This window comes from Lissotriton helveticus, chromosome 7, assembly GCF_964261635.1.
Source record: "Lissotriton helveticus chromosome 7, aLisHel1.1, whole genome shotgun sequence".
Taxonomy (NCBI): domain Eukaryota; kingdom Metazoa; phylum Chordata; class Amphibia; order Caudata; family Salamandridae; genus Lissotriton; species Lissotriton helveticus.
This window is the reverse complement of record NC_136068.1, coordinates 640,930,385-640,955,171: the sequence shown is the minus strand read 5'-3', so window position 1 is coordinate 640,955,171 and position 24,787 is coordinate 640,930,385. Positions and strand designations below refer to the sequence as shown.

At 44.8% G+C, this 24,787-nt stretch overlaps 1 protein-coding gene across 1 annotated transcript in view; it reads right to left on the bottom strand.

The window, feature by feature from the left end:
* BICDL2 (BICD family like cargo adaptor 2) overlaps positions 1–24,787 on the bottom strand; it is a 152,079-nt gene that overhangs the window by 122,517 nt on the left and 4,775 nt on the right. Inside the window, exon 2 of the mRNA XM_078652895.1 lies at positions 12,167–13,066. Coding sequence (XP_078509021.1) covers positions 12,167–12,499 — 333 coding nt within the window. The 5' untranslated portion in view covers positions 12,500–13,066. The remainder of the gene's footprint in view (positions 1–12,166; positions 13,067–24,787) is intronic.

Genomic DNA, 24,787 nt, shown 5'->3' with positions numbered 1-24,787 from the left:
TGGCCAGGGGGGTCAGATTTGTATGTGTAAATGGTAATTAACAGGAATGCCAGTGGGGCTAGAGGGCAGAGGTGAAGGCAAGCGCGTCCGGAAGTCCATGGACAGCGGCAGGCACGATACTTACATTAGATCTCCAGTGGGGGAGCGAAGGAGCTGCAGTCTGAAGAGGACTGGCAGGCTGGTAAGAAGATCTAGGACTGGACCGCAGCATCGTGCTCACAAGCTTGGATTTCTGTACTGTAGCAAGTTACTGAGCTGCAGCCTTTGTGGCACTGAGCACCAAAGGCTCATAGTACTGGTGCTGCACACATGGGTTACAACAGTGAAATGTGCTGCGAAATACACAGTTAAACATGGCCACGTCGGCGTTCACTCTGCGAGAACCCCAGAAGTCTTTCTGTGGTTGTAACAGCAACAAAGTGTGCGTTCATAGAGCCCTTGCTGCCGCACAACTTGCCATTGTTGCAGTCCTGCTAACAAAGGTTTTTTTCTATTGTAAAATCTAACGACTCTTATATCATCAACTTCCAAAGGATGAAAGTCTAAGTTGGCCCGGTCTATATTCGAATCTTAGCCCTGCAGGTTACTCAGATCTCTGTAGCAGGTACTCGACCCACTGAGGTGTCCGACTTCTATTGTAGCATTCTGGTACCCTTTCCCGGTCTCCTGATAAACTCACAAAGCTCTACCTTGAGGGATGATTTAAATTGTGGGAGTATGAAATGTCCTTGCAAGAGCACCGTATGCAAATAGGAATGCAAAGACAGGGCCATCCGCAGGCACGTATTTACATGTGTTATAGGAGAGGAGGGGGGAGTGGGTGGCACCGTGGCACCGCACATCCTTCCCTGTCCTGAGACGTCGGCTAAGTGAGCCCGGGTCCCTACGGAGTGACCTCACAGGCAGAGACATGTAAAGTAGCCAATACTGGGCGCGGGAGACTTACATCTGGGATGGGGAGCGCTGTGGGTGTGTTGGAGGGGGGCGCTAGCCGCAGCTGCCAATGTAACGGACCAGTTCCATATATGCCGCTTAACACAGGTATACGGCTTGCTTCTAAGTGCTCCCACCTTTGCCAGAGAATGGGGACAAAGGAGGGGTGGGCGATATGTCCAGGATCACACAGTTTGAAACCGTGATGATCAATACAAGCGTTTTGGGGCACTAGGCTATGGCGAGGTGTGAAGGGAGCACTGATCGGGCTGCGAATGTGGGGGGGGGGGAAGAGGGGGGGAGAGGTAAAAACAAAAAATAGCAATTTTCCACGCATCTGATACACACGATTGGCACCAAAGATAAAAGAAAAATCCGTAAAGATGAAAGAAGGAATGGAGAAGAAATTAGAGCTAAAGGAGAATGGGAAACAAACAAAAGGGAAATGCAAAGGGACGAGAGGAAAATAAGGACGGGGAAAGATCAAAGAAGAAACACGCATAGAACACTGTATTCATCCTAGTCCATCCTAGACAGATCACAGATTACAGAAACGCTGCATAAGAAAGGCAGCGCGCATCACCGCAGTCTGCAGAAGAAAGAGCCATCGCCGCCCCGTCACCTGACTCCCACCCGCTCCGTCACTGATGTCTCTTAGTTGGTGGTTGCTTGTTTTGTCAGTAAAGGTCCCTATTGAACCGCCTGATGGACCGAGAGAGGAGTGCTTTGACTCCAGATCAAAAACACATGGCTCTTTTAACTATATTTAGTACAGGGTGGAAATTGTCATTGATTATTTCAAATACAGTGGGAGTGCTTCAAACATGCAGGAGAGGTTAAAACTGATATTAATAAAGTACCAAGAACAACCATGAATGGGTTACTTTATATAGTGCACCGGTATCAGCAAAAAAAAAGTTTGCTCACTTTTGCATTTCTAATAAATGGAAACGTACGTATGTGATATCCCCACATGATAAATATGTAACTGACTGTTCTGAAAGTCTGAAAGTGGACCTCATTGTAGCCTTGTACGTGGAACACAGACTAAGCCAACAATTAATGTCGAGAGGGAGGCCACTTCAAGTGAGACAGAGTAAAAGGAGTGCTCCTTTAATTGCAAGAAGCCTGTGCGTGTGGGTTTAAAATCAGCCTATTGGAACAACGTATTTGTTTTACAAGCTGGAAAAAAAAGATCAGGGAAGAAAATATAACAAGCCCGTATTTAAAGATGCAGGCACTTATCAGAAGTGTCAATAATATTTAAAAGAACATTGCATGTGCCACAACAGACTGGCATTCACTCCAACTGAATAATGATTTGCCAGACTGGGTGGAAGTGAAATCACGGCAGAAGAGAGGCCAGGGAGGGGTCGGAATAAACAGAGCAGGCGTGAAAGCACGGCAGGAGAGAAGCCAGGGAGGGGGTGGAACAAACTGAGTGGGAGGTGTATGTGCGAACGCAGACAGTGCAACACGGATTCCTTTGAAGTCTGATGGGGGGTGGGGGAGCGGATTTCTTTGAAGTCTGATGCAGAGGCTGGCTGGTGATGGGCACGCGCCCAGCTCACTTGAACTGTACCGAATCCGCAGTTTGGGGAGACTTTTCGAAAGTCTTACTATAATCTCACCCATCATCCCTACGGGATAGATTAGGCCAGACCTAAAAATGGGGAAAGGCAGAGGGGAAAAGGTAAGGAACGAAGTGTGAAAGGAGGAAATGGGGATGCGCAGAGTGAAGTAAAAAAGGAAATGTGAAAGGAAGCAAAGGCTAAGAGAAGAGTGTAAGGACAGGTACTGAGGGTGAAGGTCAAATAGTGAAAGGAAGGAATGTTTGAGGAAGGAAGGGTAAAAGGAAAGAAGGGAGAGTCAAATTTAGATTTATAGATGAGCGAAAGGATGGACATATGGACAGATGAAAGGATGGACAGGTGAACAAATTGATAGATGGATGGAAAGGTGAACAAATGGATGAAACAATGCAAATATGAACAGGTGAAAAGAAGATGGAAAGAAGTAAACATGGACTGTTGGGATAGATAAAAGGGTGAAACCATTGGTGGGTGAAGGGTTGCATGGATGAAACTGTAAGAGGGTGAAAAGATGGCAGTGCTAATAGACGGCCAGAAGAATTTACGGATAGATGGATGGGTAAAAAGATATAAGTTTGGATGGATGTATGATGGATGAATGGAGGGATGGTAGATGGATGGAATGCAATTTGGAAGGAAAGATTGAAGGTAGGATTTAACGATGGCTGTGTGAACACATGGATATGTGGATGAAAGAGTGAGTGGATGAATGAATGGATGGACGGAAGCAACTCCTCTATGGAGTGTTGGATTCACTTGTGTGTTGGAATTAGCGGTATGGCTCAAAATCCGAAGTGTTTCTAGCTACTACCGTTGCTTCCACACTGTTAAATTGTTCTTATAATATCCAAACCTCTCGATTCATGAAAAACATACTGGTGAGCACAACAGTCCTTTGAGTGCCCAATGCGATATGTATCCTATTATCAGCTGATCTCACTAATTGAGGGGCATACCAGGAAAGTTAATACGAGCCAAGGAGGCCACCAGAAGCTATCTACTATGACCTAAGTCACAAAGTACCCAGAAACTACTCATCCTTACCAGCAGCATCATAGGTGAAGGGCCACGCGTGACTGTGACACACGGCACGAATCGGAGAACTAACACCATGATTGGAGCATACCCCTATAACACAACAGATACATAGCACGAACCATTGCCTGACGACTCCTGTACTTACTAATCTCCATGACTGTAACATATTACGCGCACCGATGGTGGGAATTGGGAGGGGGGGGTTACTTTTAGCATTTATTGAGTAATTGGGCAGGACAGGCCAAGAACACTCTTTATTGAGATTTCCTGTATTGGATCCTGCTCATACCTGGATTCAATATCTAAGATTATAAAGTAAAGGGCTACTTAAAGTAAACTTGAATAATATAGGAAATGTAATCAATGATGTAAGTTGTGCGAAACAAAACCCAATAAAATTTGTTTAAAAAAAACAAAATAGGTGAAGGGCCACAAGCAGCTAGGTTTGTGCAGTACCTCTCTGGCTTTATGGCACATTACTTCCTTAGTTTGAGCATGGCCAAGTCAAACTGTAGCCCAAGGCATTTACGCACAATTTTTAATTAATGCAGAAGGAACAAAGTGAGGGAAGGAATCCTTGAATTAATCTCGACCACTGGTGATCGGTCTGGGCCACATTCCAGATCACCTATTTTGCCGACAGTGCTGTTCTAGACAGTAACCCACCATATGCAAATCAGCCTTGGTCCTGCTCCAATAGGTAACAACAGTCCAGCCCGAACTGCCAGGCCAAGTCCCCTCCCGATGGGAACACAAGCAACCCCCAGATTGGTTTTGACCTACTTAGGTCTCCTCAGTGAGGTCCAGCTTCAGTCTTTTGGCACAGTGAGCAGGAGACCCACCTCTGGGCAGATCTGTTGCACTTAGGGCGTCTACTGGAAAAGGAACACCGTGATGGATGGAATGCTTGGATTAATCTCGGCCACTGGCAATCGCTCTAGCCCTCATTCCAGACCATCATTTAAACTGGGGAGTACCAGTAATTCCAGTGGGGTGAGGGGAGGGGGTGCGAGTACAGAGTTACCCTGGGAATACAAGTGGATCCCTGAAAATACCCTCAGAATTGGGTAATTGGCGGGGTAATCATTAATTAATTCTGGATCCATTCTTTCAGTAGTTCCTGATTTTGCCCCAGTGGTTCACTCTGAGATTTAGGGAGCTTGCAGACAGCAGCCGAAATCCAGGTGAAGTAAATCAGCAGTGTTCCAGTGGATCTCATGATCTGGATGGGGCCATTCAATGCCGCTACTGGTGCCATCGGAATTTAAAGGAACCTGATAGAGAGGCCAGTAACTAACATATCATGTGGAGACCTCTGTATAAGTGAAATGCACACCCAAGGCCAGCATCTCGTGTCTTAATTCAAATTGATGACCGCCTCTGTCCTCAAAGATGGAAAGGAGAGTGGAACCTTGCGAGAGATATCACGTGATGCTATGAGAGAAATCCGTTGACAGGAGGGCAAACCACAACAGAATATTCAAACTCACAGGGGGGCAAAGCAACACAGAATACTCAAAATCACAGGAGGGCAAACCAACACAGAATACTCAAAATTACAGGAGGGCACGCCACAACAGAATACTCAAACTCACAGGAGGGCAAAGCAACACAGAATACTCAAAATCACAGGAGGGCAAACCAACACAGAATACTCAAAATCACAGGGGGGCAAATCAACACAGAATACTCAAAATCACAGGCGGGCCAAACCAACACAGAATACTCAAAATTACAGGAGGGCAAACCAACACAGAATACTCAAAATTACAGGAGGGCACGCCACAACAGAATACTCAAACTCACAGGAGGGCAAAGCAACACAGAATACTCAAAATCACAGGAGGGCAAACCAACACAGAATACTCAAAATCACAGGAGGGCAAACCAAAACAGAATGCTCAAAATCACAGGAGGTCATACCAAAACAGAATACTCAAACTCACAGGAGGGCAAACCAAAACAGAATACTCAAACTCACAGGAGGGCAAACCAAAACATAATACTCAAACTCACAGGAGGGCAAGCCACAACAGAATACTCAAAATCACAGGAGGGCAAACCAAAACATAATACTCAAACTCACAGGAGGGAAACCAAACCAGAATACTCAAACACACAGGAGGGCAAGCCAAAACAGAATACTCAAACTCACAGGAGGGCATACCAAAACAGAAAACTCAAAATCACAGGAGGGCAAACCAAAGCATAATACTCAAACTCACAGGAGGGCAAACCAAAACAGAATACTCATAATCACAGGAGGGCAAGCCAAAACAGAATACTCAAACTCACAGGAGGGCAAGCCACAACAGAATTCTCAATCTCACAGGAGGACAAGCCAAAACAGAATACTCAAACTCACAGGAGGGCAAACCAAAACAGAATACTCAAAATCACAGGAGGGCAAATCAAAACAGAATACTCAAACTCACAGGAGGACCAAACCAAAACAGAATACTCAAAATCAAAGGAGGGCAAACCAAAACAGAATACTCAAACTCACAGGAGGGCAAACCAAAACAGAATACTCAAACTCACAGGAGGGCCAAACCAAAAAAGAATGCTCAAAATAACAGGAGGTTATACCAAAACAGAATACTCAAACTCACAGGAGGGCAAGCCACAACAGAATTCTCAATCTCACAGGAGGGTAAGCCAAAACAGAATTCTCAATATCACAGGAGGGCAAGCCAAAACAGCATACTCAAAATCATAGGAGGGCAAACCAACACAGAATACTCAAACTCACAGGAGGGCCAAACCAAAACAGAATACTCAAAATCACAGGAGGGCAAACCAACACGGAATACTCAATCTCACAGGAGGGCAAACCAAAACAGAATACTCAAACTCACAGGAGGGCAAACCAAAACAGAATACTCAAACTCACAGGAGAGCAAGCCAAAACAGAATACTCAAACTCACAGGAGGGCAAGCCAAAACAGAATACTCAAAATCACAGGAGGGCAAACCAACTCGGAATACTCAATCTCACAGGAGGGCCAAACCAAAACAGAAAACTCAGACTCACAGGAGGGAATACCAAAACAGAATACTCAGACTCACAGGAGGGCAAACGACAAAAAAATACTCAAACTAACAGGAGGGCAAACCACAATAGAATACTCAAACGCTGAAGCCAGGCCTCCAAAGCTGAATGATGATGCGTTATAACACCAGTTCGGTGTTATAAGCTCTAAAGCTGAAGGGAATGTCACCTCTCACTTGCCTGAAAGAAGTACCGGCCTTCTTAAGATTAAGGGTTGGCCCCACATGGTGTGAAAAAAAACACACTTTAATGTGGAGCTAAGGTCCTTCACTTCAAAAGAACTGCAATTATCCAATTTTGAGATGAGCATTTAGTCTGGCTTTCTTGAGGGCAGAATGAGTCAGACGAACGACGCCTTCTACACCCTGGTGACCCCCAGGCCAGAAACGGATCAAGATATTATACTGATACATATCTTGTTATTAACGTTTAGCCTCCCCTGCTCGAGGAAATGGGATGGCACTTCTGATTGCTCACATTAGTGGTTCGAATGTTCTACTAAGCCTAGAGAGTTTGCTATAAAACATTTCCTGGTGGGCCATGAGCCTCAAACGTTTTGTACCATAAGGTGTTTTTGTAATGTGCATGTTCACCCCTTGGGGCATCCTGGCGCTGAATAACAGGTGTTTATTAATACCCAACTCACTGGTATAACTTTATTGGTTTCGGAGGAGTGTGGATGGATGGGAGAGTGGAAATGGTGACCTTCTATACCATCAGGAGGGCAAATCTCACACAAGCTGTGAGGGGAGTGGACAGTTAGGAAGTCCCCAGACCTTACTCTAATTTTAAGGGTAGGAATGAGATTCACTTATATCTTGTCTATCGCGCACTTCTGTTTTGACCTGCCCTGTCACCTTCCTATGATGGAGTTCTTGCCTCCTTTTCACCTAAAGTTTCAGTTATGATGAGGTACTGGAGACCATAAAATACAGTATCTGTCTCTGGCCTGGTCTTCTCATGGGCGCGATTACGAGGACCCTTTAGATTTGGTGGAGCCAACAGGAGCAACTAAAGGCCACGTTCTGGTCAACACTGCAGATCTATTTTATTCCACCAGGTGCATCAGCTGCTAAAAACAGATCAAATCTCCAGGTGAATCCCCTTGGGATGTGAGGAATTACCAGGAGAATCAGGAACGGAATAACTGATTGGGGTCGATAGTGAAGGTGTCGGCCCTCCACGCGCTCCCCTTCATCCTCGGATGGGAACTGCATGCGAGGACAGCGTGCCCAGCCCTGCATGGCGAGTTTTTCCTCTACTCATTCAGTAGTCTGGGGAACCACCCATCTCCTAAACCTCCATCATGAGATGGCTGCATGAACGACCCTCAGGACCTCCATCGTAAAGACACAGCCATTTTGTGAGGGTGAGGAGGAAAGAATTGCAACTTCCCCACCTCCTATGGCCTGACAATCAGCCTGCATGAGACCGTACAGACTCTTTCTTAATTCTTTTCTCTCTCCAAAACCCTCACAAGAGAATAAGGCAGGCTCTCCTCCCCTGAGGATCCCTTTTCAGTTTCTCTTCATAACCAATTAAAAGCACGTGGCCAGAAGATCCCACTGACATCATCAATGGAAAAGGACAGTCTTCTCCTGGTTGGTGTCAATCATGGGTCACTCACAGTTCTTGCTGTTCCTCCTACTCCAGAAATACGTTTTCCTCTGCTGTGACACCACGCTGGTGGAGTATGACATCTTTATCCATACTTGTAAAGCACGAACAGATCACCCCTTAAGGTTTCAAAGCCCTGGGGGCCATCGGGGAGATTATGTGAGAGAATGCCCAGAGTCACATCATGAGGAGCTGAGCAGCCGCTGATGCCGGGGATCGAACCGTGACCCCCAATCTCCGGAGTCAGCAGCTTTGGCCACTACGCCACACCTCTCTGTCTTGGGCAAAGCTGTGTAATTCAAAGTGACCTTGTTTGCCATAGCGGATATATCTACTCCTCTTCCCACTTCCTTTTGCTTGTTTATGTAAATATCATTAAACCAACTGTTACGGTGGCTCCATACATTCAGCTAAAGGACAAACGAAAGTTGCCAAGAACAACATAGACTGTAACCTTTTCCGCCTGCCTAGGGAGCACCTGGGGTGAAAGTCCCTTTGCCTCAGCCTATGTGAGCTTTGGCTCAGTGCCACAGCACAGATAAGTCCTCTCTTTCTGAAGTGTGCTGAAGGACGAGACAATGGTGTCTTCTGCCACACACTTTTGAGAATCAGACATGTTTACCTTGAGTACAGAATGAGGTTCACAACCAGCTGTACAGCGTGAGATTGTGAAAGTCTTTACGCACACACTTATTTCCCCATTGAGTCAATACGCATGGTCCAACTGAACGAAAGACAGGGTAATGAGTTGACTTTTCCAAGATCATATAACTTTTGGTCAATATGATATACAGGGATAGGGTGTATTGTTGTGCACCCAACATGTAATTCTCAAAGACACATCTCACCCTAACCAATAAGAGAAATGTCACTTGACAATATCTTGAATTGACTGCTGCACCACTTCATAAGTTAACCTTAACCACTAGCCCACCACCACAATGTGACTGGGGTGTCCAAGTATAAAGTGACTAACTTTCTTCAGGAGATGAAAGAATATACTTTTGGTAATTTGAGTGGCTAGTAATGCCATCATAAGTGTTCCCCTACATCTCACCTGCCGCTGTCCAAAGACTCCTGGCAGAAGACCTACAAATGTCTTCCAAATTATACCAACCGCATCTTGGCTCCATTCTACTGGAGTTAAAGAAAAGAGGAGCTTTAGAGGGAAAAGCTAGTCAATAGGTCGCCCTCCACTCAATATGCAACTACTACACAACGAGACCTAGACTATAAAAGCACATGTAGAAATCCCACCCTTATTTAGGATATTTCGTTTGTTGCTCTTCGTTAGCAAACCTTACTCCCCTTCTTAAATATTAAACGGGGTAGCCGAAATACCTGAGGGTAGTGCTAAATTCAAACAATTGCCTGATTCTCATTCACCAATAAAATACAGTTGAGAGACCAATCATACCACACTTAATCTCGTGTCCAACATATAAAGTGCTAAACCGAAAAAAAGTGTGCAAGAGCGAGATGGCGCCTCACGGGCGCACCACCAAACGGGGACCTGACTGGTACTCGCCAGGACAGCCCTGTTGTCATCATCGGTACCATCAAGCTCAGAACAGAAAATCGTGTCCAAATACACAAAAGATTTGTGAAAAAAAGGTGCAGTGAGCATAAAGCAGAAAAGTAACCACTACAGTGTCAATCAAAACATTAAAACACTCATAACACAACACAGACAGTACAATTTTATTCAATTTCTTGTGTTGTGTATGGAAGAATAAAAGGGAAAAGTAGATATGGTTATCACCTATTTAACCACTCATACTTTTACTTGCCGACATGTTTCATTGCCTGGTAACTTGTAGGCAATTTCATCGGGGCGTCATGTATATTAAAGCCACTGCAGATGGACCCACACGTCTTCACAACCTCATATGGCCATAGGTGCTCCTACCAGCCGGATGGAACACGGTTGTAATTTAAAAGACATGAAAAATCGCTAGAAGTCGATAATTCACTTCTGAGCTGAGCTGAGACACAGCGGCCGCTTCTCTACCGTCCGCAATTCGAAGGGGAGAAGTGAATTATCGACTTCTAGCGATTTTTCATGTCTTTTAAATTACAACCGTGTTCCATCCGGCTGGTAGGAGCACCTATGGCCATATGAGGTTGTGAAGACGTGTGGGTCCATCTGCAGTGGCTTTAATATACATGACGCCCTGATGAAATTGCCTACAAGTTACCAGGCAATGAAACATGTCGGCAAGTAAAAGTATGAGTGGTTAAATAGGTGATAACCATATCTACTTTTTCCTTTTATTCTTCCATACACAACACAAGAAATTGAATAAAATTGTACTGTCTGTGTTGTGTTATGAGTGTTTTAATGTTTTGATTGACACTGTAGTGGTTACTTTTCTGCTTTATGCTCACTGCACCTTTTTTTCACAAATCTTTTGTGTATTTGGACACGATTTTCTGTTCTGAGCTTGATGGTACCGATGATGACAACAGGGCTGTCCTGGCGAGTACCAGTCAGGTCCCCGTTTGGTGGTGCGCCCGTGAGGCGCCATCTCGCTCTTGCACACTTTTTTTCGGTTTAGCACTTTATATGTTGGACACGAGATTAAGTGTGGTATGATTGGTCTCTCAACTGTATTTTATTGGTGAATGAGAATCAGGCAATTGTTTGAATTTAGCACTACCCTCAGGTATTTCGGCTACCCCGTTTAATATTTAAGAAGGGGGAGTAAGGTTTGCTAACGAAGAGCAACAAACGAAATATCCTAAATAAGGGTGGAATTTCTACATGTGCTTTTATAGTCTAGGTCTCGTTGTGTAGTAGTTCCATTCTACTGGAGCCAATTTCCATTCATCGGGTTCTTGCATACTTTGATGTATTCCATTAAGCTATCCTCTTCAGAGCTACATCCATTGACTTCCAGCAACATTTGTGTATCGTCTGCGTGGGACTGGATTCACAGTTTACTTCACCGTTAACCCCTTCCCTGCATTCGTCGGCCAATGGTCGTCGTGAGCACTACATCCGTAGTGCTGCGCACGTACATTGGCCAACTCGGCCCCGCCCACTCTGTTAAACCGCTGCACCGCGCTGGAATTGCCGCTGCGGTTAAGTAGTGGACTTACATGAATGTTAAAAAAACATAGGTAGAGCAGAGATCGCTTAAGGCTCTCCACAATCCACCCTCGTGTCATCAGTATATTGACACCCAAACCGCATCATAGAGAAGCGGGCATGTAGAAAAGATGCTAACCACCAAGATTTGGTCCCCTTAGGTGTTGCGTTGTGGTTCATTCCACTGAGGAGGGTAGGATGGTCACTGTATCGAATGTGAAAAAGCAGTCTGTTAATACTAAAAGGGATTGGTGGCCACAATATGTAGTTGAGCCTGCGGTGTCCACCACATTCAGCTCTACTGATTCTGTCCCATGGTCTCAAGGAAAGCCTGATTATTCAGGATCAAGGATGTTGTGGTTGTAAGTCAGAATATCAGGTGTTCCACATAAGTCTGCAAACAAATATAAAATCCAGAATACTGACCATAGAGGTTAGATATTATTCACCAAATATAGTTGGCAAAACATGGATTTATAAAAATATTGTGGGCTAAATATTGACCACAAAAAGTATGTTCAAGGCAAGAACATGTAGCTTAGTATAGATTTTCTACACAGATCTCCACCTCTGTGTACCTTGATGATATACATATTGTCAAGGTACACATTATACAGAGGTGAAGTTAGGAATAGTAAATATATACTTAGCTTTGTATACTTGCTTTCAATATATTTTGGTACTCGATATTTAGGCCACAAAAGTTTTGCATATCAATATTTTTTCCCTCAGTATCCTGACATACAGCTTTCTACATACCACTGCATTACTGTATGGGTCTCATTTTTTAAAACACTAACACAAACATTGCCTAAAAAATAAAAGAAAATGCAGACAGCTAACCTCCATCTTGTCAGTGAATTCCACCAGGAGGCTTTCATTGCGCCGGCCCAGCTCCTCATTACGTTCCAGAAGAGCCTTTCCGAGCTCGGCAGCGAGCAGTAGATCTTTCTCCTTCCTCTGAAGCAGCAGAACAGGGTCCTCCTCCTCTTCCTCCATGACAGTTCCCACCAGATCCCCTCCAGTGTAGGAGTCCTGCCGCTCTAGAATGAATGGATAGAAGTGCTCCTCCATACTCGGAGAAATCATCCCAGTCCTACGGAATTTTTCCCTTCGACTTCTTGTAAAGAGATTTAGATCTCGGGATGTTGGGAAGTCAGTCTTCATGGAAGTCATGGTCCCTCGTCACAAATCAACCATGATAATCCACCAGGGTGCAGAGCTGTCACTCTAGTGCTCTAATCCAGTGTTCTTAGCCAATGGTCTTGTGCAATGCTCTACTACAATGTTCTCATTCAAAGTTCTACTCCAACCCAAAATTGTAACCCAATGTTCTACTTCAGTGTTGAACTCCAACTTCCTTAGACCACCGTACCGCCCAACTTACTGATTCAATGTTCAGTACCAACTGAAAGTAGCATCCAATGTTCTACACCAATGTTCTCGGTCACTGCTGTTCTCCAGCACTCTCATCAATCGATTTCACCCAAGGCTGCCATGCAATGTTAAAATGCAGGATTTAAATTCAACAGTGGATTTTAAAGCTGTTGTTTACTCCAGTGGTTTAGTCCAGCAGTCTACTGTAACTTCCCATTCCAAAACTCAGATCCTGTGTTGTAAGCCAATATTATGTCCAACAACTTCCTCCAGTGCGTCTTGTGTTTGGGATGACTGCAGGTCCTCTTCTTGACTGTTAATGGCGGGCTTCATTCCATCTACATATCCATTCTGCCTTCATCTGGTCTGCAAAGACATAAGAAATAATCAGTGGGGCCTGTTTCTTAGCTCCTGAATGTGACCTGTGCCTAGGGTATGGACTAGAATAGATGCCCACCTAGAATAGGCCTCTAGCCTATTCTCCCACCTACCATGGATTGTAAAGGATTCTACAGTATGGTTAACTGCAATAATGCCCCCCTGGTGAGGACACTATGAATGAAGAAACAGACACTTTAATTACAAAAAATAATTTTGTACGATTAATAACATTTCTGCCCATTCTACCACAGCATATATCAAAAATAACTTGACGTCTTCAAAGCAAATCCTCCAAGAATGAGACAAGGATAATTATACCGCCCTGCACACATGGCATGAATTACAACCCCGTCTATTAGTGAGCATGTCACGGATGCTGGGAGTGCTACAGCACCCCAGGGAGTCTCAAGGTAGTAACACCCATGCAGTCCTGAGGTGCCTCCCTGTCCAAATCACCGTACCAGTCATTATAAAATCCCATGCAGTATCTATTGTGTGTGTGAAGCTTGTAGTACTGCATTGAATGCTACACCTAACCTGTGTGTGGGAGAAGCCTGCACTTCTGCAGCATGTGTTGTATTTGTTCTGTGTGCAAGGGAAGCTTACACTGTTGTTTCACATGCTGCAGATGTTTAATGTGTGAGGGAAACCAACGGAACTGCACTACTACTGTGTGTGGTATTAGTGCCATCTGATGGAAGCTTGCACTGCTGTTAGATTAAGGGCCCGATTCTGATGCGGGTTGGAAAGCTTCCCAACATAATCGGTTTGGAAATGATTTCCGACCCACTCGGATCGGGAAAGTCCAACCGACGGAGTACAATGAATCCGGATTCTTCCCGATACGATTTGGTTAGACTCCCATTGACTTCAATGGGAGCATATGTTCCTAACCTCATCATAATTGGGCCCTCGGTTGGGAAGACACGTTCCTGATCCGATTTAGAAGGAGCAAATGCTGTTAGGAGGCCTTCCTAACCACATCCGAATCAGAACCTAGGTGGGAATGCTTTCCTAACCACATCACAATCAGGCCCTAACTGTTCTGTGTGTGAGGAAAGCTTGCACCTATGTTGCTCGTGGTGTACCAGTTCTGCATGAATGAAGCTGGCACTTTTGATGCCTAACTGTAGTTGGTCTGTGTGGATTATGAAGCTTTAACTGCTGCTGGATGCTTTGGGAAGGTACTGTATGCGAGAGAAGCTTGAAGATCCAAATGATTGCGCGCAATTCATTTGCTATTTATATCGGAGACTCTTAACCTACATTGCTCTCAGTCCATGAATATGCCTCGACTGCTCCTCCTCGTTATCCTGTGAGAGTCAAGGAGGTTCTTGGCATTGCAGTGAGTTGCAGAAGTATCTGGTTCCTGAGTTTCCACTGACAACAAACAATACTTGTAACAAAGGGTTACCCTGTTGCCCTAGTTTCCAGGCGAAGTGGCCTGACAAAGCTAGGTGATGCAGGGCTTGGATTTGCTGATGTCAGATAAAGGTGTATGGAAAGTGAGTTAGAAAGCATGAACACATATGAATGGAGCCTTCTTGCACAGAGGTCAAATGTTAGGACTGAGGGTCAAGAATTCAGTGCAGGTGGATAGCAAAAGTAGGAAGGACAGAGGCAGCTCAAATCAAAGGTTTCCTGTTGAGAAATGACTTTGTGGGGATTCTTAGGATAGCAGAGCCATGACCAGGCCAATATATCTCCAACCATGTTTACCCAAGCTGACAATGTGGGGCAGCAATGAGAGCAGTTGGGGTAAACTGAGATCCCAAATCTCTAGTCAAAGAAATATAAATGAGGGAATGTGAGATCCGCAGCAGTGGCCCTGAAACAATGTTCAGACTGGGGATACTGCAACCAATGTTGTATCTCTAAACTAATTTACAGTCAGCACATTTTCCATTGAAATGACCTCTAAATGTGCACAGGCATACAGTTTTACTGACAAAACTATGTAGTGCACAAATGATAATGTGCGAAAACTGGGTCTCAGCAAATATTTGTTATTTGCTCATCACCGGAAGTACAGTGTCTTCACTTGTTTTGATCCTATTAAAGCCTTTGTGCCTAACACAATTCACATTTAGAAAAAAAGGGCTTCATTGGTGCTTTCTTAAGTGGTTATTTATTTTGAAATATTTATACAGTTACTTTATAGGTATTAAAATGTTGTTGTGTATTAGAAGAAAAAAATCTTACACCCTTTCCTTTCACACCCTCCAGAAGATGTAGTTCCCTTTACAAATTCGTCACATTTTTCAGTAAGAGAAAGAAAATTGAAAACCATCATCTCCATGTTAAAATAATAAGCGATATTTGTCAGAAGGCGAGACTGACATTTGACCTCTCTCTTTGAACAGGACAGCAAATGTGACAGGATTAAAACAAAATTCAAAGTCATATTTAATGCTTGTTCATCTTCTGAACTCCAGGAATGGTTTTTTGGGGGTGCGGCAGCTCCTGCATCCCTATTTCCAGTACTTATCGGGACAATCAGGGTATAGCTCCACCCTGAGTCAGGCTGGCTACTTCTCCCTCTCACCTGGCTACTGGATGACTGTCAGTGGTAGCAACAGTTCTCGTTCATGGATACAGGCCTTTTGGCCCACATTCTTGTGCAGAGACTGCCTATAGGCTCTCCTCAGTAATGGTCCGCCATGTGCCCATAACTGGGGTTGCACGACCGGACGACAGCCGTATACACGAAGGGCCGCCCATGTTGGGAATTCCACTAATGGACCACACTATGGTCGTGAAGATAGCGCGATACTGAGATATCAGGAGGACAATTCAGTGATTGATCAGAAAGGAATCTGTTTCTGTTCGTTGAAATACCTTTTCTTTCATTCGTTGTTCATAATATATATTTGTTTGATCATCAATGAGAACACTGGAAGATTGATGTGCATCTTTTGTTGCAACACTACAACATAGCCCTGAAGAAGTCCCTGGTGGGATGAAACGCGTTGGCAACAAGCAATCCTGTCATGTTTTAATGAATTTTGAAAAATAAAGAATGAATTAATCTACAATCAAGTTGTTGAAATTGCTTATCCTTAAGAAGCCATCTTTTCAATACTGTGCTATACTTTGTAATATAAGATATTATAATACCTCTATTTACCTTGGACATAAGTAATCTGGTGCTGGGTCATCTTGTGTGTCATAACTGGGGTCCCTTGTCGATGCCCATGTCTGGGTAGGGTGTGTGAGTGATTTACTGCATGGAAGGAAAGAGGCTTTTGCTTCTTGCTCCTGCCCCTAGAGTAATGTTCCTCTGGCTGAAGTAACCTCCCTGGTTTTACAACCATCCCTTACAGTTCCTGAGAAGCAGTTGATTGAAGTCACAGTGGGTAGATCACCAGAAAGTAGGATCTGGTGAAGCCTTGGGGTCAAGTGAGCCCCCGTGTTGTGTGGGTGCTGCTCAGCGACCCCCTTTCCTGTGGCGACACCCTGCCGACAACCGGCAGTGGAGGGTCCAATTCTTTTACCTGTACTCCAATGTGGAGGGACTTGGTACTATGACACAGGGTGCACACTGCTAAAACCCTAACAGGCCACCAAGAGCAGAGATGTACCCTCTCACGAGACATTTCTTCGCACAAGCTCTGAAAAAGATGTAGTGAGGGAATCACATCCTCTTCGCCTCGGTTAGTAGGGAGTCCCTGAATGATTTTGTAATGGGCCTAAACGATTTATTGAAGAGCAGAAGTTTGCACACACGGATTGACTAGAATGCCACAGGGTTAGGGTGACCAGACGTCCCCGTTTTGCCAGGACGGTCCCTCTTTTTAACCAGCTGTCCCAGCAAATTTCAAGAAATTTAGCTCATGTCCCCTTTTTTGGAGAGGGTCGACTGAAAACGGCAGGATTTGTTTTTATGTTTTACAAAGCAGGGAAAGTTAGCAGTTGTTTCAAGAAAGCATTTTAATTAACAGGCAAGCTACTGGGCTTAAAACTTGCATTTTGTGTATGTCCTTACTGCCTGTTCTGTAATTCTTTGCTGAGGAGCTCTCATCGCTTGAAGTAAAATTGTAGTCCTTCTTCTATTTTTGTGAAATATACCGTTTTTTGGCTTTAAAATTCTGGTCTCCCTACACAGGGTGTACAGACAGTTCAAAACAAGTGTGTCGTTTTCCAATACTTTGACACAGTGCTTAAAATTATGACTTCTTCTTAACATAAAGTGTGCATTTGAGATACTTTTTTTACCCAATTCAATGGTATTCATTTTACCAACCTCAGAATGATGAAAAGCTGAGAAGGCCCACCTGGATTCGAATGTGTGACTAAGAGGTCAAACAAAAAGTCCTGGAGTGGGTCTGTTCGTCCACTGACCCGCGAGCTGCCTTTCTTGCATGCGTCACTTCTTGCATGCGTCACTCAGAAAATATAGTGTGCGCAGTTCCTTCAGGTCTGCTATTAAAAGATTCGATGAGCCAAAATGTTCTCCGGTTATTCCCCTAGGAAGGCAGCCCTGGCTCCCCGGTTTTCCCCGTGGCCAGCCCGCCCCGCCTCTCACCTCACAGGAGCAGTGCCCTGGTTTCCAAGGCCGTGCCCTGGTTTCTCTCTCGGTTTGCACGTGTGGCCTGGAGTTGTTCAGCCAGAAAAGCCAGTCTGTGTTTATTGAGTAACGACTCGTCCATCCCTCCCTCTGCTCGCTCTGCAGCATGCAGGCACTGCAGTCAACTCTCTAGGTCACATGGTCTCTGTACATGACTCTCCCAAGGAGCAGCCTGGCAAGTGACAGACTCTGACCCAACCTTGGCTTTTCCAAGAAGTGTCTGACATGTCCCACTTTGCCCAGTGTCTGCCAGACTTTCAACGACACCAGCTGGCGTGGCTCGTGTTGCCTCAGACATGAAGCTGCCCCTGCCCCTGCCTTTATGAGGCAGAAACTGGACTTATGGGTGTCCCTGCCACGCCCCAATAAATATACTTACTATGTCATAACCCCGCTGGTCTTTCAAAGCCGCCAGTCTTCCCAGAGACATTTTAAGGCGTACATAAATCAGGCGATTGCCCAGGACCGCCACCTTCAAATGGGCCCCCGCGGAAAGTTCATTTTCTATCTAATTCACCTCCATTTCTATATCTCAGCCTTTCCCCTCTATTCCTGCCTCAACCTCGGAGCCTGTCTCTCTGTGCCCAGTGGCACCTTAAATATTTTTGGGTGCCCTGGAAATACATATTTCAATTGTTTTGTGTGAACCCCATTTCTGAAAGTTTGTTTGACATCATGTCGGCTTCAAGTAACAGAAAAAGTGAAATAAATAAAAAAATAGTTCTGAACAGGGGGCCTCCAAGTATGTCTTGCCCGCCCAAGGCCCTACAAATCCTTAAGACTACACCGATTTTCCCATCGGTTTGTGTCCAAATATGCTTTTATACAAAAAATAGTATCAGCTTCATTTTGAAGTTGTGATGTAACATAATATATAAGGTGTACCAACAACCAGTCATAGAAAGCTGACATGCTCCAAAAATATCACAGGTGCAGTTTCGGAAGAAACAAGGTAAGAGGTCACAACAACCATACTGCCTGCAATAATATCAGAAGGTAAGTATTAAAGATAGTTAAGGTTTAGTTTTAGGTGTACTGTTATAGGTGTGTTATGTGATATTTACTTTACCTTCACATTGTTTACATTTATGTTGTATGTATATACCAGAAAGGGTATTATGTCCTACACAAATGTAGACAATATTATGGTAGTGTACCCTGAACCAATTAAAAACCTGCATTTCTGTTTTCGATGTTTTGCCGAGATATTTTGGTAGAACGATATGTTGGTGTTTAATATTGTGGTAGAGAAGCCATTTAAACACTCACAGTGTAAGAACAAAATATTAAGGAATTTCCAGAAAAGGAAACACTTATAAATATTGGTAAGCATTATTGGGCTTAGGGCCTGAGCAAAAGGCATGCTGGGTAGAATCGCGCATTACTCGTGCACGGCGCCTGCCTTGCACTTGGGGTTGATGCGCTATTCAGCAGACGGCATGCACAGGCGAGCCTTGAACACCTGTGCCCAGAAAAGCAACTCCAAAATACAAACGTGGTGGCTGCGCACAGCATGGCCGGGAACCAACTGGAATATTCTGGAAGAGGCTCGTGGCACATCCGGTTATCTTTGGACTAAACGGTGTTTGGGGCTCTTATTTACACGAATTAAAGAGTCGAATTAAGATTGGCGAACCCAAGATGGCGGTCTTTGACAACTAATACTGTAGTTGGGGTTCCCAATGAAGAGGTTCAGATATTTCTATCTCCCACGTGCCTGGTACCAATGTCTTGAATGGGAAGTCTCTGTGAAACTCAGGAGCAAGACTTTAACATTCCCAAAAGATCACACCACTCACAGGAAGCTAGGCCAGCATGCCACACGTGCTGAAGATTGTTCAGTGTCTCTTTGACTTATGTACTTCCAACTGAGTCCAAAGAAGCTGGAGGGAAACACGTTTTTGGGGCTCCACTTACACCTTTTCTTTTTGTAAACAAATGGTATTTACATTTTCAGGACAACAACCAATTGGTGCACTTACATTGGCTCCACTTGCATCTTTACACAACAAATTGAGCAAAATAATTTGGAGCAGCCCAAAAAAAATTGTTAGAATAACTGGTGCAGGTCAATGGGCCATGCTGACAATCAAAATCAGCTTGGAGAGGACATCTTTGATGTGACCTTAACTTAGAGCGCTGTTGTACCGTGTAAAACCATGCTTACACAGTGTCATTATTATGTAATGTAAAGTACAGCTGTGTAGCAGAATGTTACCATCTAAAGCACTTTCAGAACCTATGCGGCATTTACGAGTCTTTGATTTTCATTGACCAGAATTCAAAATGGTCTTTTGAAATAGACAATGAATGTAAAAAATTAAACAAGGGAAATAGACAATCTGTCTCTGGCTCCGTCCACGACATAAAAAAGAATAAATGTTAATATGGTGCGATTGGAAAAATTAACTGGATCACTCACAGACATCTGATCACTTAGTGTCAGATGGTCCTTTTAAAGGATGAATGACCGGCCAATCAAACCATCCCTACATTCTAGGCCCTGAACTAATTAAGCGTTACCTTACTTCATAGAGTTGGAAAGTGTAACGATTACAACACTGCAGATGAAGTCAAAAGCAGCAGGCGGGGCTGTAAGTAGACGTAGGTGATATGGGCCACTTACACTATGGGCGGACACTGGACAAGCCAGTGCTACAGTTGCAAATAATCTGTCAGTCTAGACTAAGAGTGAAAAGTTGGGGTTCTTGTGACATCAAAAATAGGGACTCCCACCAGAAACATGTAAACTCGAAGAGGTGGCAAAGGAGTGGTCGGAGGAAGGCCCAGAAAAACTACAGAACACTCCCACAAATGAGTAAATCAGCCAGAACAGATACTGCTTAAAAATACGGAGACAGACACACACTCAACCCCCAGCCAATCACAGCAAAGAGCCATAACCCCAAGATCTAGGTCTTAGAGACACCATGATTCAGACTGGAGGGAATGGCTAGGTAGAAGCAAGACCACAAATCCATCACGAAACTGTCTGCAAGGGTGGGAGTGGCACACGGCAGAAAATACACTGCAACACCCTAGCGAAGTTTAAGGAACACACATTTCATGCACAAATGCAATACAGCCATTAAAGTGGAATTAGATTTAAATACAGAACACCTGAGTCAGCTGACGCCTACAGTGCCACACTACCAATCCGACACGGGTGAGTGGCATCAAAGATGAATGAAGCACTGTGGGAGTTTAGTAACAATATATTCACCAAGAGGGATTAAACACAACATGCATGTGTGTGCCAATGTCCCTAGTGCAAGACATGTCACTTCCTTCTTCTGTCAGTCTCTGATTGCGCCACGCATGCCAGCTGGGGGCTACAGTGACGTGGTTGTGTCGTGAGTGCCAGTACACATGCACACGCGTTCACAATATCCATGAGGGCATTGACAGCACAAACCTCGCCATGTCACATGAACACTGAATTATGGATGAATAGATTGGAAGGTATGTAAATTAGACTTCCAGGTGCATATTTGCATAATGATGTCATGCATTTATGCATACCTTTCACAGAGCTTTAAGTGGGATGAACAAAACTGGGGGTCTCTCATAGGGGCGTGGCCGCTGTAATTAAGGGCGTGGCTTAAAACACTGCAGCTAAAAATCTGTGCTTAGCATAGTGTGCCACCCGACTGGTATTTTGCTGCTTCTGTCCATTCATCCAGATATATCACACAACAAGTAACATTACAACTACAACAAGCCAGGACTATTGACATTGTCAATTGGTTGTAAATTTCATAAGATAAATGAGCAACAACGATCACTTTGTTGTATATAATATTGAAAATGCTTCCGTTCCCGTGGGCGAGGTTGTGGCGTAAGGCTAGAGCAGCCGACCTTTGAGCTGAGACAACAGATTCGAGCCTGACGTCCTGGGATTCAAAAAAATGCATATGTCCTTGTGTAATGTAACTGGTGCTGATGTAAAGTGCTCCCAGTTTGCAAAACTGAAAAGCGAGTCTCTTTGAAGTTACATCAAAGGCAGTGACGTGTTCTACTATTGCAGAGTTAAGATTTTTTTTTCCACCCCAAGGGTAAAAATGGAGAGCCCGATAGGGACCGTCTCAGCACCTGTTTTTAAAAACTGCCGGTGTTGAGCACTGGCAGGACCCAGCCCACTTAAAGCCCTGCCCTGTCCTCACAGTTATGTCCTGATATCCCCTGGGCAGCAGTCTGCACATGCTCGGAGGTATGACAGGGCCTAGGTGCACACCTGTGGCATTCAGGGCCAGACTGACTACGGGGCTTTTTGGAATGCTGCCGAGCTTGGGGCTAATTTCACTGTAGTGGGGGCTGATTTCACTGCAGTTGGGGCTGATTTCACTGCAGTGGGGGCTGATTTCACTGCAGTGGGGGCTGATTTCACTGCAGTGGGGCTGATTTCACTGCAGTGGGGGCTGATTTCACTGCAGTGGGGGCTGATTTCGTTGATGGAGACTTGCCTGTGCTTCGGAATAATTAAAGCAAAACGAATTTCATTCAGTACACGCAGGTCCCCATCAACAAAATCAGCCCCCAGCTCAGCAGCATTCCAAATCGCCCGGTAGCCAGACCGGCCCGGTGGCATTGCGCAGCAGACATCAGACTCTAGTGTCCTGATGTACGTGTTTGGATCCCCCTCGTGCTGTGCTCCTGAGTGGAAGAGACGAGGTTGGCATCACTGGCTCTGCTCCCAACCAGACCACACTATGTCTGGCCTTATGCAGTGACCTCAAGCGTGGACTTCATCCACACCAGGAGTCTGCAGCCGCGGCAGGGCAGAAGGACCACAGGGGGGGAACCTGAGGATCCATTTGGTGTCGCCCTTTTTTCCTAGATTGCCCAGCTGGATGCTGCGGCCTGCAAATGAGATTTAGCAGTTGGCACAGAGAGGGCCGGCTTTAGGGCGGTGCGACCAGTGCAGCGGCACCTGGGGCTGGCCTCGGCGAAGAAGAGGGCGTCGCTCTGTTTAAAAATAATTTTAAAAGTTCGTGCCGCAGAGTTAATTGCGTCTGGCAGTTTCAGGCAACAATAAAACCGTTGAGATAAGGCTGGTGACTAATGTTCCCGCTGGAGAGGGATCAGAGTTTTGTCTAGTGGCAGTTTTGACTCATCATAAAGTAGCGCAGAGGGTTAATGGGCCTGCTGTCAAGAACGTGGACCATGCTGAGCACATAACTGAATGTGAGTGAACTATGAGTAACACCATAAGAAAACTGAAATGCATGTTAGAGAGAGGCTATGAAGAGATGAAGGTCACTTTGGAGGATGGTAGTGAGTGAACTCGTTGAAAAGGAGATCATGGGGGGGGGGACAAAAAAAAGAACGTGGCACCGGGAGCCACCAGGGCTGAAGCCAGTCCTGGTCACAGATAACAAAAGGCTTTTTTGTCAGTTGCCAGCTATTATATTCTATGATGCCTCCAGTATCACATCACTGCACCCCTACAATACAGCCACATGCCACCAACAGCTCGTTCCATGCACTGCGTGTGGCTGGATAATTATGGGCGGTAACACCCAACACACACCACATAACAGTCACATGACAACAGCCTCCCTGACACCCACCCTCACATCATTCATATCCTCAAAGGTGTCTAGCAAATTGTGGTCTGTGGGGGATACAACATTGTATTGTAATGGTACAGCACTTACTCCCCCATACGAGGCGTCAAAGCACTCTTTGGCAAGTAGCACGCTACGCTGGAACACAAAGAGGTTTAGTGGTGGATTAGTATAGGGAAACATGAGTTCATTTTGAGCGGTGGATATGAGAGTCTGTTACTTGGATTGAATAGGATTAAAAAACGGTGACAAGTATGCCAATAATAGTCAATTATATCATAAAAAAGGCTCCTACTGTTCAGTTTTTACTGACTTTTTTACTTACATCCAAACAGAAAACAATCTGTTTTCCCTATTTGTACTTCTTTTTATATGCAGACAAATAGAGAAATTTGTAAACCTCCCTAGTTCCTACACTCGAAAGGCTGTAAGATCCGAAGGTCAGGAAGTGGGCGTGGGATCTGCAATATTGTACATAAGAGAAACCACAAAAACGGGTAAAAACTAGTGGAAAGTAGACAAAACATTCTAAAAGCATGCAGAACTTCCACTTACATGGCTGATACTTCCGTTTGAATTGCTTCACAGATTTGCCACCCTGTAGAAGACTCGACTCACACCTAAAAATCCATCCCGTCCCAATCTTCTGCCGTCCCGCCGTTGGGCACCCACCTAGTTCATCAAAACAGCTAAGGTGGGGAGGGGCCAGAGAGGCCATTTCTAAATCAGAAGAGATGACCATTGTGTGGGAGGGGGTCTTTGAAGAACTCCCCGCACCCCAGCTCTCTAGTCCCTTCCTCTCCCTCCAATGAGATGGCAGTGGCACAGCACTCTACTGCACACAACTCTTTTCCAACCATAGACTTCAAAAGGGCACCAAGGACCTGATCCACGGCAGAGCTCTTTGTGGCCTTGTTGGGGGTATAAAGCACTATATAAATGCTGCAATACGATACAATTCAATACCCCTTAGTGATCAGGAGGCATGTCTAGGCACAAAATGATTTATTCTGAAAGTGACTAAGCGGAGCAGAGGTGAATGGCAGTGTGACGCGAATGGACCTGGAGTGAAGTTGAACATGCGTGCAGTGTGGGTGTGTATACAGGCTTGAGAAGGGGTTAATGGGTGTGATCAGTGTAGGAGAACCAGTTGTGGGCGGGTTGTCTACTATTGTCCTTCAATCAACCATTCAATCAGGGGTTTGTAAAGCGCGACTACTCACCTGTGAGGGTCTCAAGGCGCTGTGAGGCCATGTTGTTATATGGTCATGACATGCACAGCTGGAGCTTAGCAAGAAACATTATTATAGCTAGCTAACTCCTTAGGAGGCGGCACTGATGGGAATGCTCTTGAGGGCACTGTCTCTGCTGTGGTGGCAGTGTTTAATTTCAGACGGTGCGGCCCACCAAAACTCATATTTGGGGACCAGCTGTTATTTTTCCTCAACAGGCATTGATCCAAAGCAAGAGAGAGAAAAATTATTAGAAATGACAGTGACAGCTGATTGGTAAAAAAATGCTAGCACTAATCTAATTCATATTTAGTTGAAAACGACTCAACCTCACAAAAAA